Source organism: Strix uralensis, chromosome 4 (genome assembly GCF_047716275.1).
Source record: "Strix uralensis isolate ZFMK-TIS-50842 chromosome 4, bStrUra1, whole genome shotgun sequence".
NCBI classification, from domain to species: Eukaryota; Metazoa; Chordata; class Aves; order Strigiformes; family Strigidae; genus Strix; species Strix uralensis.
Window position 1 is genome coordinate 27,654,666 of NC_133975.1, and position 14,209 is coordinate 27,668,874.

General features: G+C 34.0%; 1 protein-coding gene across 5 annotated transcripts in view; it reads right to left on the reverse strand.

Moving 5' to 3' along the window:
• ATP8A1 (ATPase phospholipid transporting 8A1) overlaps positions 1 to 14,209 on the reverse strand; it is a 130,109-nt gene that overhangs the window by 69,087 nt on the left and 46,813 nt on the right. For 3 of the 5 annotated variants that reach the window (XM_074866073.1, XM_074866074.1, XM_074866077.1), the window contains 7 exons: positions 13,004 to 13,081; positions 10,483 to 10,571; positions 8,436 to 8,480; positions 5,786 to 5,858; positions 3,610 to 3,715; positions 2,281 to 2,363; positions 2,055 to 2,104 (listed from right to left, as the gene is read on the reverse strand). In XM_074866073.1, the coding sequence (XP_074722174.1) occupies positions 2,055 to 2,104; positions 2,281 to 2,363; positions 3,610 to 3,715; positions 5,786 to 5,858; positions 8,436 to 8,480; positions 10,483 to 10,571; positions 13,004 to 13,081 (524 nt within the window). The remainder of the gene's footprint in view (positions 1 to 2,054; positions 2,105 to 2,280; positions 2,364 to 3,609; positions 3,716 to 5,785; positions 5,859 to 8,435; positions 8,481 to 10,482; positions 10,572 to 13,003; positions 13,082 to 14,209) is intronic. The other 2 variants (XM_074866075.1, XM_074866076.1) reach the window with 1 other exon arrangement.

Genomic DNA, 14,209 nt, shown 5'->3' on the forward strand with positions numbered 1-14,209 from the left:
AACTTAAATTCAGCACAAGTGATCAAGGCACTATTTGCTCCACAGGGATTAGCACTACATTTTAGGAATAATTATCTGGTTAAGGATTATCAGTCGCTTTCAGTATGCTCACCTGCCAGTTAGACTGAAAGCTACTTTCTTGGTATGAACAAAGTATAATTAGCATATTGTATAAGTCTGCTACTTCTCTTTTCACAGGCACAGCTATGATCACTGTAAAAAAGAGACTGCCATAAAAACAACTCTACCACGCATTCCTACAAGTTTTATTTCTGTAACATACTTCTCCGAAAGACTATCCTATCAAATGTTGACACTGTTGCACTCTACTTGCAGAAGAGTCTTGTCTGGCTTGTACTGGAAGGTGGCAAGGAATTAGTTTCCATTTTTTCTGGGAAAAACTTGAAACACCTGGAAACTCTTAACTCAATAGTTTAATCGTTACAGATTACTTCTCTGAAGGTACGTGCTCCTACCCATACAGATGGTGTTATGTTTTGGAGTCAAAATTTCTCTTGCTCTGGAACAAGGGTGACCTCTAGCGCCTCCAACAAGTCAGTTCCAAGCAAAGCTAAATATTACAGAATAAGAACAAAAACAGCTATAAAAACTGAATGCTTCATAAAGTTGGGTGTTTGGTATCCACCAAAACACTTAATCCTCCAAAGGTTAAGATTTAAAAGTAATTCTCCTTTCTCCATAAAGTACCACTGTTTAAATTACAGTTTTAGACTGACACAGAAATTTAAAAAGATCTGTGAAATCAAGACAAAGATCAAAACCAGAAGCAATGTAAGAATCCTTCACTGCTATTCCATGAATGTAGCATAAAGTTTCACAGACGTCAAACTAACAACAATGCACTTTTTGCTACATACTTGCTAACTTTCTAGAACAGAAAGTGAAAGAAGTTGCTACAGAAAAAAGAAACCATGGCATAAATCTGAAAAATTTCAGGTATGTCCTCTACAATATATAAAACGAACAGTAATTGCAGTCATTAAAATACATTAGAAGACATTCAAAACTATAATTATTACCTTCTGTCACATTATTTTTTTTTGTGGTGATCTTTGTTTCACATTATTATTGCTATTATAACTATAGGCAACTACTTCTCTCAATTCACCCAACCTATACATCTTCATCCTGTTTCTGCAGTATTGCCTTGGATTTTTATTTTTGATCTTTTTGCTTCTTTAGCCAAGCTCAAGGAAACATAATAGGTCAGGAAGGAAAACAGTGATAACTTTACGCAGGCACAATTACAAGTAATCATTCTAAGAAAAAAAGAGCTTCCTCTACATGCAAACCCCTTCCCCATCCTGTGCCAAAATAAGCAATGGGCCTACACAAACACTTGGAACACATATGGCATACATGGATACAATTTAAACAGATTTACATAACAAGTGAAACTGCATCCAGATTTCTTATGGGTGCCTTTATAATTCCAAGAGCTCTGACAGAAAATTTTTACTGAAAGCAAAGTATGTGATGTTGCTCAGAAGAGAATAGGTTTCAGTCTAGAGTATTTAAACAAGTAAGAATTATGCAAGTATATTCAAGGTCAAATGCAAAATTTCATTTTATCAGTCAAAGCAAAGATAAGTTATGTATAACACTTATTTGAATCTTCCCCTCTGTCCACAAATATGAAATTTTTAATAAATCACATGGTGCCAGGGCTTTCAGAAATACATTTAAAAGTTCAAGTACTTTCCTATACTATCTTTTCACATAATTTTTTGAAGTTTTGAGATAAGTTTTTTCAACCTTGTCACAAAAGCAAAAGTGAAAAATACTAGCCAAAAAGGAGACAACAGAAAAAATATATGCCTCTGAAAATGCTTTACAACAAAACCAAAAGTGTGATCTTAATCACGTACACTGCTTTGCTTATAGTACGATCACACATTACAGAGATAAAAGCCATACAGCCTGCATACTTTGCCGATACAAATATAAAAAATGCATTTCTATCCATTGGAAAAATTCATAAAGTATTTTAGTATTTTCACAAAAAGACACTAAGCACACAACATGCTGTTTACCTTGTAAATTCCAGGACGTTTAGCAGTTCGTATCTCTCTTCCTGTCCCAACTGAAGAATTTAAAAAAAAGAAAGAGGTGAGTATTAATGTAAAAAACCTCAAGCAAAAGAACCAAAACCAGCCAAACAATTCTCAATAGGTATGTACCATGATGCAGTTATTGAGAAATTATTTAATACAGCAAGAGTAAATACAGCAAATTATACCGTTACTCTGATGTACTTACAGACTCTATGATTACTGAGTCAGGTGTCCTTCCAGTGAACACAAAACGAAGATGCCTGGCTGCTCTGACCAATGCTCCTTCATCTGCAACAAGTCAATTAGTCATTTTGCAGATGTACCAGAAAACTGTTAGTTTACCCAATGATTTAATGGATACATTCTAAGCTTTTCTACTTTTGACTTCCTTTTTCCTTTACAGATTTTTAAGATTAGACGTGGTGCTGGAAAGAACTCTTTGTTTCTACTGTGAAAACCGATGAAATGAATTTACAGTTCAGAGGAAGTAAGTCCCCAAAGGAACACGCCTCTCAGCTCAGTAACGAGAACATCCTCTTCAAAGCACCTAGGCAAGCACTTTCCTCAGTGGGGCACTGGACAAGATACATTTCTTTTTGTGTAAGTTCTGTTTTAGAAGAGAAGAGTGGTAAGTCATTCCTGTAAATAATAGATTAACTTCAATGACTACATTCAGGAAACATTTCAAGCAGCAACCCAGCCTCCCACAGGCATCAGTTCTCTCCAAACGGCTCAGAATGTCAGAACGGAATTTGCTCACGATGCCCAATAAAACATTGCCATGGCCCAGTTAGCTTTATTTATAGCTCTACCTCTGCCCTTGTCTTTCAATTGCTTAAGGACAGAATTTAGAGAGATAGCCACCTAGGAGCTGGGACAGAAAAGACAAAGGCTGGAGACTCTCTGCACTTCAAGTTATTTCTCCCATCATAACTTGTTATAATACATTAGCTCAGCAGAGTTGAGCATATTTTAATCATTTTGCCTTTCTTCATCATTTCCTGAATTAAAAAATTGTCTATGAGCCACAGTAGGCTTGAACCGGACCTTTTGTACTATAATCTGTCCTCACTCTCTAGTACAACTTATCACAACTTTTATGCTATGAAAAACATTTCTCTTTCATTTTTGATTACAAACACAGTCTTTGTTCTAACTCAATACCATGGTTACCAAGTACAGAATAGGTTCACAAACAAGGACATCAATTTGTCTCCTGATTTGATTTCTATTTGCATTTGAGCAGTTCCTTCAGACTTTCACAGCAATCTGACAGCAATTTAGGAGTGCTGAATCACCCTTCACCCTTACATAATCCACAGGAGATACATATGTATTTTCCAAAGCAAATGAGAAAAGTATAAATACATTTTTGACAAAACTGATTTTAGCTGACACCAATTCTTTTTTGCAGGGATATGTTTTCTTTTTTAATTTTGAAGATACTTCAAAAAACAATAAACTTTGAATAAAATTTGGTTGTTGAGTTGATAGAATACTTCACTGTATGTTCACTCAATTATTTGAGTCTCACCTGGAGATGCTGCTTGATATATAATTTTATCACCTTCTCTTTCTGGAACTGCTGTATGACACACTGCCATCATTGTCAAAAACTCACATATTATAGGTGCAGTTGGCTTTAAAAAAAAAAAGATGTCAGAGTGTGATTAATCATTGAAGCAATAACTAACTGAAATGTAATAACAGATATGGACAACTAATAATCAGGAAAAAATTAATGAAAGATTTTTCCTCTCCTCTTTAAAAAATAGCAACAACTAAACAAACCAGAAATTACCTGTACACTAATTTCAACTTGCAGAATAAATTCTTGCTGCTGTAGTTCAATACCAGCTATACAGACAGAATTTAGTGGCATTTGCTATCGTAACAAACAAAAGTAGATAACCAGAAACGTAGAATAATTCAAATAAGCATTTTTTAGGGAAGGTAAGTCTGGACGCTGTATCAAAAGAATTTTACTTTATTCACTAAAGTCTCCTTGGATCTTGTCTTTTTTTACTAAGAATATTACTTTTGTCTAATACGATATTTGATAACCCTTTTTAAGAATCTTTAGAAAGATGTAGCAACCGAATCCGAAAATCATGTGGAAAATGCTGCAAGGTCAGGCAGACAGCTTTTAAAGGGAGACATTTAGATGAATGTCTTGGGCACATTGGAGTCTACAAAGCTGAAACAATTTTAAATTATTTTGCCAAAAGAGGGGAAAAAGACTGTATGTAAGCAAAATAGTTGACTGTTTTTGACAAATACAGCTAAAAATCTTATTAGTACAGCTGAAATTTGCAAAATGAATGAACTGACTCCTGAATGGTTGTTCAAAAGAAACTCCAGCGTCACCCTAAATAAGCTCAAAGCAGCTGTCACCTCAGCTGAGGTTTTTTGTAGCATATTTGTAGTATTTCAGATTAGTAGCAGACTAAGAATTTGAACAATGAAGATAACATTACAATTACTCTATAAAATACAATAATCTCTGAAAACCTAATTTAATTCCATAGTGCAGAAACACTAATGGGAGCAGGTTCCTGTCCGCTTCCACTGAGGGTCCCTAGATCCTGCAAGATGTATTCAGAAGGCTGAATTACAGATTCTTTTCCAAAGCACTTCAGAACACATTTAACACACAGTGGTGAAACCTCTCTTTGAACGTGTGCCTGAATTTTTAACTTTTAAGATGTATAAAAATGTATTTTTATAGCTCATATATGTACTTAATACTACCTAACAGAAAACTTTCAAGATTCAACCACCTGCATGCCAAGGATTTTCTAGACAACAGCAGTAACAGGACGATGCCTCTTCCAAGCCTCTTCCTCTATGTTAGTAGCACTGAAAATGACCTGTGCAGGTAAGTAGAAGAGCCCTCTCTGCTTTAGAGACACTTGAGAGTTGCACTCAGATGTCTAGCATTTAAGACTGTGCCATCTGTAAGAACATAATGCTTCACTGTCTGACAGTTACCCTGAAATTATCCTCCCAGGAAGACAAAATTTAAGGAAAGAAAATAGTAGTTTATTTGCACTCTTCAAAAAGAGAATAAAGTTACACTATTTAAGGTACGTGTTCTTGGTTATGACTAAGCAAAATCATCTCTTGTATAAATAATGAACAGAAAGTGGTAATTTCTTAGTCAAATCATAAACTAAGCTATTAACTTTCTGGGAAATGTATTGTCTCTCTGGGGCAAATACCAGACTCTAGAACGCCTGTTTCATTTCATTATGTGAACTGATAATCTAACCTCATGAGAGCATATACACAAAACCAATGTACATGGTTAACTCCTGACTCTTGTCTAAGCCTGGGCACAGAAATACTAAGTCACATCAGGATAGCAAGTTAATCTGACTGATCCTGAAAGCTTTGATGGATGTCATGACATCATCTGGACAGCATAATTAATGTTAAAACACCCACAGAATGAAGAATGTAAGACTACTGTATTTCAGATTCATAACATCTGAATTATACCGTAAAAAAAAAAAAGAAAAAAGAAAAAAAGAAAGGCTGGATCTAATTAACAAGTTTCAGCAACAATTATAAAAGTATTCATGAGGTCATGCTGATTTTGTGTAAATATGTAATTTATTTATTTTCCTTCAAAGGACATAATCTTTTGACTTACTGAAAGCAATTGTTTGATTTCATAAAACAATGGTAATTGTTTTTATATAACTTACATGATTGTTTTGAAGATTCTCCAGTAATGATGAGTCGCTAAATGTTTTTTCTTCTCCATTTTGTGAACCCTGCCTAGAAATAATTAAGTAGAAAGAAATCATCGTTAGCATATTCTTAACCATTCATACACAAATCATGCACGCTACTGTGCTAAGGTCAAACACAAATTTTGGTTTGTAGCTGTTACAACAAAGGCTGAAATCACATACTGGGAGAAAATGAAGTGAAAAGATACTTGTTTCACATCTCCAAAGTTTATCTAATTTTAAGAAACCTTGATTTATATAAACACACTTAAATTCAAGGAAGTTTCTCTGCTGACTTCAGGTAATACAGGATGAAGTAAAAATAAATCTACAATGTAAGACTATGGCTTCTTGCCTTTCGATCTCTAGAATGAGATTACTGAAGAGACTCAGAACAAGATATGCCTGAAGAGACCACATTTCTTGAGAAATTAGCAGTTTTGGAATAGGTTTGCAAATGTTTGCAGAAAAGAAAGTCCGGTATCTGAAAGGGGTAAGCAAACTGACTTCAGACATCAGGGAAGTCTTCATAGAGAGGGTTTGTTTTCTATCATGACCAAAAAGGAATCTAGTGAACTGATGGATAAAAAAGACACAGCAACAATGGTGAAGCAGGAAGGGACTGAACAGATGTAAGGTGGAGATGGTTCTGGAGAAATAAAGTAATACATTAACATCTCTCAAATTGCACAAGTCTTCTGGCTGAAGCTGAAAGCTCAAAAATGTAGATATTTCTGGGAAGACTTGTTAACTGCAGATGACTTGAGTATTAAGACAATATACTTGAGTTTGAATCTCAGTGAAACAAAACAGTGCTGAAAAGTGAACCAGGTTGGAGGAAAGTATTCTTTTTTCATTTACTTTGGATCTTGCCTGGGCTCACATAATCTTTTAAGAGAGTGAACACATTCGGTGATTTAAGTTGAAGGATAAGCCATATACATCAAAGTCAGTCTAAAGACTCTCTATGAAAACCAAAAGCAAGCTGTTTTAGTCCTGCACTACTATGAAGGAATATAAAATGGCAGTACCTCCCCTATATAACCACTTAAGGACTACTTTTTAAAAAAAAACAGTATTAAAGTGAGAAATTCAAAGCATCCTCATTCACCAAGCTGGTTTTTTAAAATACAAATAGAACTTGAAGTGCCAAATGTTAACAACTTCAGATACTTTTGTTTAGAGTCTAAAGTTTAAGCTTTGTTTGCTTAAAGCTTTCTGACAGAAAGAAATATTTTTTTCCAGATTCTGAGTGCTAAAAAAAATAAAAATCTTTGCAGGTGTATGCTGTGTCAAACTGAAAAACAATTCTTTCTAAAAAAAAAAAAAAAAAAAAGAAAAAAAGAAGACAGATTTAAAATATTCAGTACGTTACTGTCAAACAGATTCTATTAACTACAATAGATTTGCATACAAAAAATTTTCATCTTAAGTATCTTATTTCATAAGTATTTACAAGATGTTCATCACTTATAAAAGGGAAGTTTTGGTTTTTTTAAACTACTGTTCATGCATCAGTTTATCAATTTCAGATGTGCTTATAAAGATTTTGATGTGTATTAGTCAAAACCAGTGTTATTTCATAAATATCTTATGAGGAAGCATGCTTAGTTTCATGTAAGCATTGCATTATTCTGATGAAATCACTCAGTAGTGTGCAGTTAAGCAAGCACACTCATACATCTTTGTAAGAAGCATCTTACTACTACATCAAATGAGGATATTCAGATCAGGTAAAATTTTGGGGTATGCTTGTGTGCCACTTTTTATGTGTATGTGGGGGGATTTTTCAGTTGGTTTTTTTAATATCAAGAAAGAATGATTAATTGTAATCTAGCAAAACAAGCTTTTTTTCCTTCAAACTTTTTAAACATGACAACACTACAGTTTTGTGTGACATATCTTGCTGTGACTGTCAACAAACACAACAGTGATAATTCAAAGACTGTAAATGACATTTTTTTTCCCCAATCTATCTGAGTGTATTTTGAGCAGTATTGAAAATATTTAGTTTAAGAAAGTATGATGAAGAAGTACAAGGCATCATGCAGGTGGCAGCAGAAAGGAAGACAGGACTTAGTCTCTCCTGAGGTACCTGTTAACAGATTAATGTTGGCCCCAAGTGTATTTAGGTGCTTTAATCTCAGTTTCAGTTAAGAACTAGGTAGTGCTAATACTCTAGCTGTAGGAAGTAAAATATTAACAATAACTTATTACATATTTTTCACTCTCAAATATGGACCTTTTTTCCAAACATGTTAAAGATTATTACTAACCTATTACTAAGTAACTGTAGAAAAGTGTGATCAAAGTTACCATAATACCAACTACCTTAACAAAGGACAAAACTGAATTCTGAATTGTACAGAATTGTCAGTAGAATAATTGCACTTTACTTCAGTGACCCTATTAGCAATTCTATTCCAGAGTACACAAGCTAATGCTGTAGAATACTGATGGCACAAATTTGTGTAAGAGTCTGTCAGTCTGCATGAATTTGAAGCTAAAATAACTTTTGAGTAAAATATCTCACATTTAGCTCTTGTTTCTAAAAGTCTTGCTCACTGGTTTTGAGCTTGAATCTTCAACAAACACCACATACTAAATGATTTTTAGAGCTTACCAATCATCTGAAGGAACACTATAATCCTCAGGCTCAGGGCAATGGCTGCACAAGAAGTAAGGGAAGAATAGAAACAGGGAGAGGAAAAAGAATCATACAGGCTAAAAAATTGGATCATGTATAAAAAAAGTTAGTTAATGAAATTAAATTATTAGAAAAAGTCTTAAAGGTATCTCAACCGAGTATTTTGCTAGCGCTTAGATAACAATAAAATATTGCAAAAGTATGTTTCCCTTGAGGCTTCATAAACTATAAATAATAATTGTTTTCAACCGAAAGCTTGTCTACTTACTAACTTGTACTAGTAGATATAAAGGCATTTGCCCTCTTTATAAATCTTGCTTTGTATTTCAGTATATATACATTGTTATAGTTTCTCATTAAACAAAAGGTGTTTTTTTAATTATCTGAAGCCATGCTAGTGCAGCTTGTCTGGCTGAATTCACAAAATGCTGAAAGCTAGCCATAGAACACACAGAACTCTGCCCTGCAATGACACAGGTCTGAATATATCACAATTTATAACACAAAGAGGCATGGGAGACGGAACAGTCACTTTTACCCTCTTCTGTATTCCCAACTTCTTATTTGCATCAATACAGAAAGACAGAGTGATTCTGTTCTCTGAGCAGCTATAAGAGATGCTGGAATAGCTATTCACTGTAAAAAGAAACTCTGCTTTCTAAACAGTGATGCTAATCAGAAAAACAGTCTATGTCTTTTCAAAATGGGGTGGATGGGAGCTGGAAAGTATAGAAAGAAAAAATCAGATAATTTTTTCTGAAAAATACATTCACACCTAGGTTTCGTAAAGGAGTAATTTTAGAATTTGTGCTATACCAACTTCACATGAAGATATATAATGAACTGAATATCAAATACTGTTTTTAAGTACCATTATCATTAATGAATTTTTGTAATCTTAAAAACTGGTGTACAAAGAATTTGAAAATAGACAGCTCAGAGCAGTTTCTCTGTAGTCATAAAATTAGCTCATGTGGTGGAAATTGAGCCCTAGATATACACATACACACACTTTTATATACATATTTGAAATATCAGGGTTAGAATTGTATTTTACTACAACTGTTAGTTAAGAAAATCATCAGTATGGTTAACGCATTAAGGATCCAAGTTATTTCAAAACAGAAAGCCTAGATTAGACTCCTGAAAATTAGGATTTTCAAAGGGATCCAAATGATAAAGCCACAAAAGCCAAATCACCATCTTTAGCACAAGCTCAACGCTTAATTTCATAACCTCTGCTTGATCTCTGCCCAGCTCTAGAGGTTTCTAATTATCTGCTACTGAATGCTCTGAGATTGGCCCAGGTCCAGCATCTCACATACTGGTAAGCCACAACGGCATTTATAATGTAGGTACTTCTGCTCTATTTATTGTTCTAATGATGTTTTTTCATAGTAAACAGTCTTAGAAGTTTGGGGTTTTTACAAACTCTGTTGAAGGAGTTGGCTGCAACTGTTAACAAAGAAATAGTAAAATGCTTTGCTTGCCTTTATTTGGAAAGATTTCTTAATAGCAACATTGATATTTGGAGTTATGTCACTATAACAGTATTCACAAAAGCCACTTGAATGGTGGCTACAGCACTGTAGTTCATGCTGCAGTACTGCAATTCAAATTCTTGTTCATCCTGCATATTATTTAGTGCAAGAGCATATGCCTTCATAAAATATGAAGCACGGACAATGATACAAGCTTTTGCAAGAATGAGGGAAGTCTTCTTTTTTTGTAACAACATTAAACAGACTGAGCAATAGAAAAAACATGCATACTGAAGTTGTGTTACAGCAATAAGCCTTTGGTATTTAAGCTTTATTTTTGTTCCTGCTTGCAAAAAGAGATGTCATGACTGAAGTGATGATACGTCTCATAAGTAACACTTCATGGTCACAAACTGACTTCTAGTTGTAGATATTGCCATGCATAAGTTTAGTTTAACTGTAGTAATAATGCATGGGTAAATATGCACAGGCAGAGGAAAAGAAAGGCACACAGATAAAGAACAGTAGATAAAAATACCTACCCATAAGCAACTCCTGCTACAGTACACTTCTTAAATTGCATGACATTGCATGTCAGGGTACCCGTTTTGTCAGAAAATATGTATTTGACCTAAATGAATGATAAAATTATATATTAACATTCAGCAGTTATTTACATATCTAGTACAATTCATGACTATGAACACACTAAATATTTTTACCAGTTCTGCAATCTTCGTATTTTATAGAAAAAAAAATACAACAGATAAACATGGCAGATGCAGAGCCTCGACACTCATTTCCAAACATAGCAATCAACTGAGATGTCGGGAATCTCAAGCTTGCTTCAGTGCATGGTGATATACTTAACTATCCCTCACTCTGTGTATTGTTGAAATGCAAAACTAGTGAAAACCAATGGCTTTGCTAGTAAAATATTCTGTTTCTGACAGAAAGGAACACAGTAAAAGAAAAGTATCTATACGTATTTCTAAACCCCTCTTTTGACATAGAAATATCTTAAAGACAAAACATTAGTAAAAAACGAACAGTTCAGAAGTCCCAAGTTGCAGGAATCGAAGAAATATGTTCCTTTCTACCTATGCCAGGTCTCCTATTTCCCTAACAGCATAAACCCTTCCTCTCAGAAACTACTAAAGTATTTTAAAAACTGAAGCTGAAATACATGTATCTGTGATATATTTAAATTTAGTTCAAATCAAATCTTAAGAAAAAAGTTAATATATGAAGAAACGAAGTGGTCTGTGATGAAACACTATTAGGCAAAGGTGAACTTCAACTTAATTAAAATTTATTTCTCATTAAAAAAACCACAGTGGTTTTAATTAGGAATTAACTGCATTATACATAGCGCTAATAAGGCTATTCATTAGTACAATTTACTCAGCATCTCCTATTTAAAGATTCTATTTCTGAGGGATTATAACCTAGCCAAATCAGCAGTTAGAAGAAATCTTCCATGCCAGGTTTATGCTTCAAACTGCATATTGCAAAGCAGGAATTGCAGCTAAGAAAACTCAATCTTTTCTTCCAACACCAAATTTTTCCCTTTCTTAAAACCTGAAGATCTCTTGGGGGAAATCTCTTCATTATGTGCAGTCCTCACGTACTTCAGAGAAGACAGTTGCTCTTTTTATTAGCAGAGTCTCCTTTGGTCTCCCTACAAAAATCTGCTCAAATTAAAAATCTGTCAGAAAAGTGAAAGTGGAGATCCCAAGAAGTCTGACTAGATCTTGGTGGTGAAGGTGACTTTGATGAGAAACTTAAGAAATGAAAACAAGAAATGTCAAAGTCAAAAAGAGAAAATGTGTCTGGGAATGTAAATAACAAACTAACTGCAGAGAGAGAGAAAAATAGATAGATTGTGTAAAATGAAACAAATGGAAAGCTAAAATTCAACAGTCTCTTCCCCACTAGAGGAGCTTGTACTCCCCTTTAAGGCCTGGAAGAGAATGAAATTTTCTGCTATCTGCATGTACTTCCTAAACCCAGTAAGCAAAAGTCCTGTCTTCCTCTATGTAGACCAATGTTAGACCATGTTAACCTGCAACTACTGTTCTCCCAAAAGGCAGGTCTCTGAAGTATTAGTCCCTAAGACTTATTTGCTACGTGGGTAAAATTATGTTATTATTTATTGTACTTGGAAAGCTAAAAACAACTTTTACATTCCCATACAATAAACTAAAGAATTATGAAAACTTCTAGGTTAGGAAATGCAAGAATATGTATTCTTGTGTGTAAAATACAGTTCAATTAAATGAGCACATGCGGTTTTTTCCACAGGTCAGTTTACCATCACCAGTCAGTGTAATAGAAAGCACAATTTTTAGCATGTTTTTAAAGCAAGATGGCAAATCCAATGGGCTGAAACAGCAAATATAACATGTACTGCTTATGGAAGCATGCCCTGTACCTCAGACATACTTCTACAAAGTCATACTTCCATAAAATGAAGAACATAAAATGAGTGATCTCTTGTAAAAAGCCTAACTGATTTTGTAGTATTAAAGGAGAACTCTAAAGCAAAAGGAAGAATTAACCCCAAATTACCAGGGCTTAATTCAGCCATGAGCCCCTGTTCCAATCTTCAGTGGCAAAAAAAGAGGTAATGTATACAACCATGATTCAGTCCTAGAGCATACCCACTGTCTCTTCTAAGCAAGGCAGAGTGTGTGAAAAAAAATGATATACTGCAGATGTACACTATAATAGAGTATATACAGAGACTAAATTTTTGTGCCACAGAATTCCTCTGCTTTGGTAACTTTAATGATACTCTTCAACCTTCTGCAATTACCACATGCACACTAATACATAAAGCACTGTTTGTTCATTTAATACTGGTTTCAAAAATTTAACTCCCACATATTGCAAAGTGTTTTTAAAAAATCTGACAAAATGAAGAGAATAGAACTAAACAAAGACTAAGGCAAGAATATAAGTTTTTTGAAATGAATCATCACATTATTTTAATAATTTGGATTGTAAACCCACATGAATTAATTTCAATACACAGAGTTAGAACCAGTAATCTTTTTCTACCTGTCCAAGTTCTTCATTGAGATTAGAAGTACGAGCCATCGCAGCAGTGTCTGTAGGTTCATAGTGCATGTCTACATCCTACAGATAAAAAAAAGAGTATATATATTTAAAAATTAGTCTACCATAACTTATTACAAGAAATCTAGTACATAAATAGAAAAGATAAGTGTAGAAGAGCAGACCAAACATGAATACAACTTATTTACTTATGATTATTTCAACAGGGGAAGCCACAGATGCAATCAGAACACTTCCAAGAGTCCCCAGAAAAAAATTAGATTTCCTCTTTAAAACAAAAATCTGTATGATTCTTTGAGATTTTACTCCGATTATTTCCAGTTATCTGTATTATTGAAAAACTGTTGTACCCATGCATCTAAACCAGATTTAGCAACAAGCAGAAATACTACATTGTAACACTTAGAGAGGTCAGTCTTATCTGTTTGTATTTTATGCACAACCAGTCATTTCTAAATAGCAAGATAAATATACCTTCAGATAAAAACATGAAGATTTTAAGAGTACATAATAAATGTACAGTACATTGTAAGTTGTGTGGTTTTGGTTTTGTAAGGGGTTTTTTGGTTTGGTTTTTTTTTGTTTTTTTACTTGTTAAAAAAACCCCTCCCACCAGAGTTTATTTTTAAATACAGTAAAAGATGAAAACATTGTGAAGTATGGCAATGTAGTGCAACAGATTGCAGATGACCAACTTCTCTACACCAATATGATATGCACACAAAGATAGTGTTTAAGATAATAAATGTCCAGAGTCCAGATTAAGATAAATTAAAGATAACTAATCCCTCATGATGTGAGATGGGGGGGGGGGAACAGAAGTTAAAACTGTCTTTTGGATTTGTTGTATAAATAGTTGCCAATCTACACATTCAAAATGGGTGAGCCTTTGTTGAATATTTATTTTAGAACATAAATAAAGAACTTCATTGCATTCTCTTACCGGTCAACAACTTGTTCTATAGTACAAAAGCAATGAAGAATCAAAAGCAGCTGACTGTTCACGAAAAGATTTAACTTTTAAAGCATACACTTTACCTGCTACTTCACACACACTTTTATCTGTATCTGCATGACATCATATGTCACACACACAAATGTGTTTCACACATTTGATCAAGGAATCAGATTAAAGTGTTCAGAATGGTATGATTAACTTACATTTGGAAAAAATGGAAAAACTGAAGG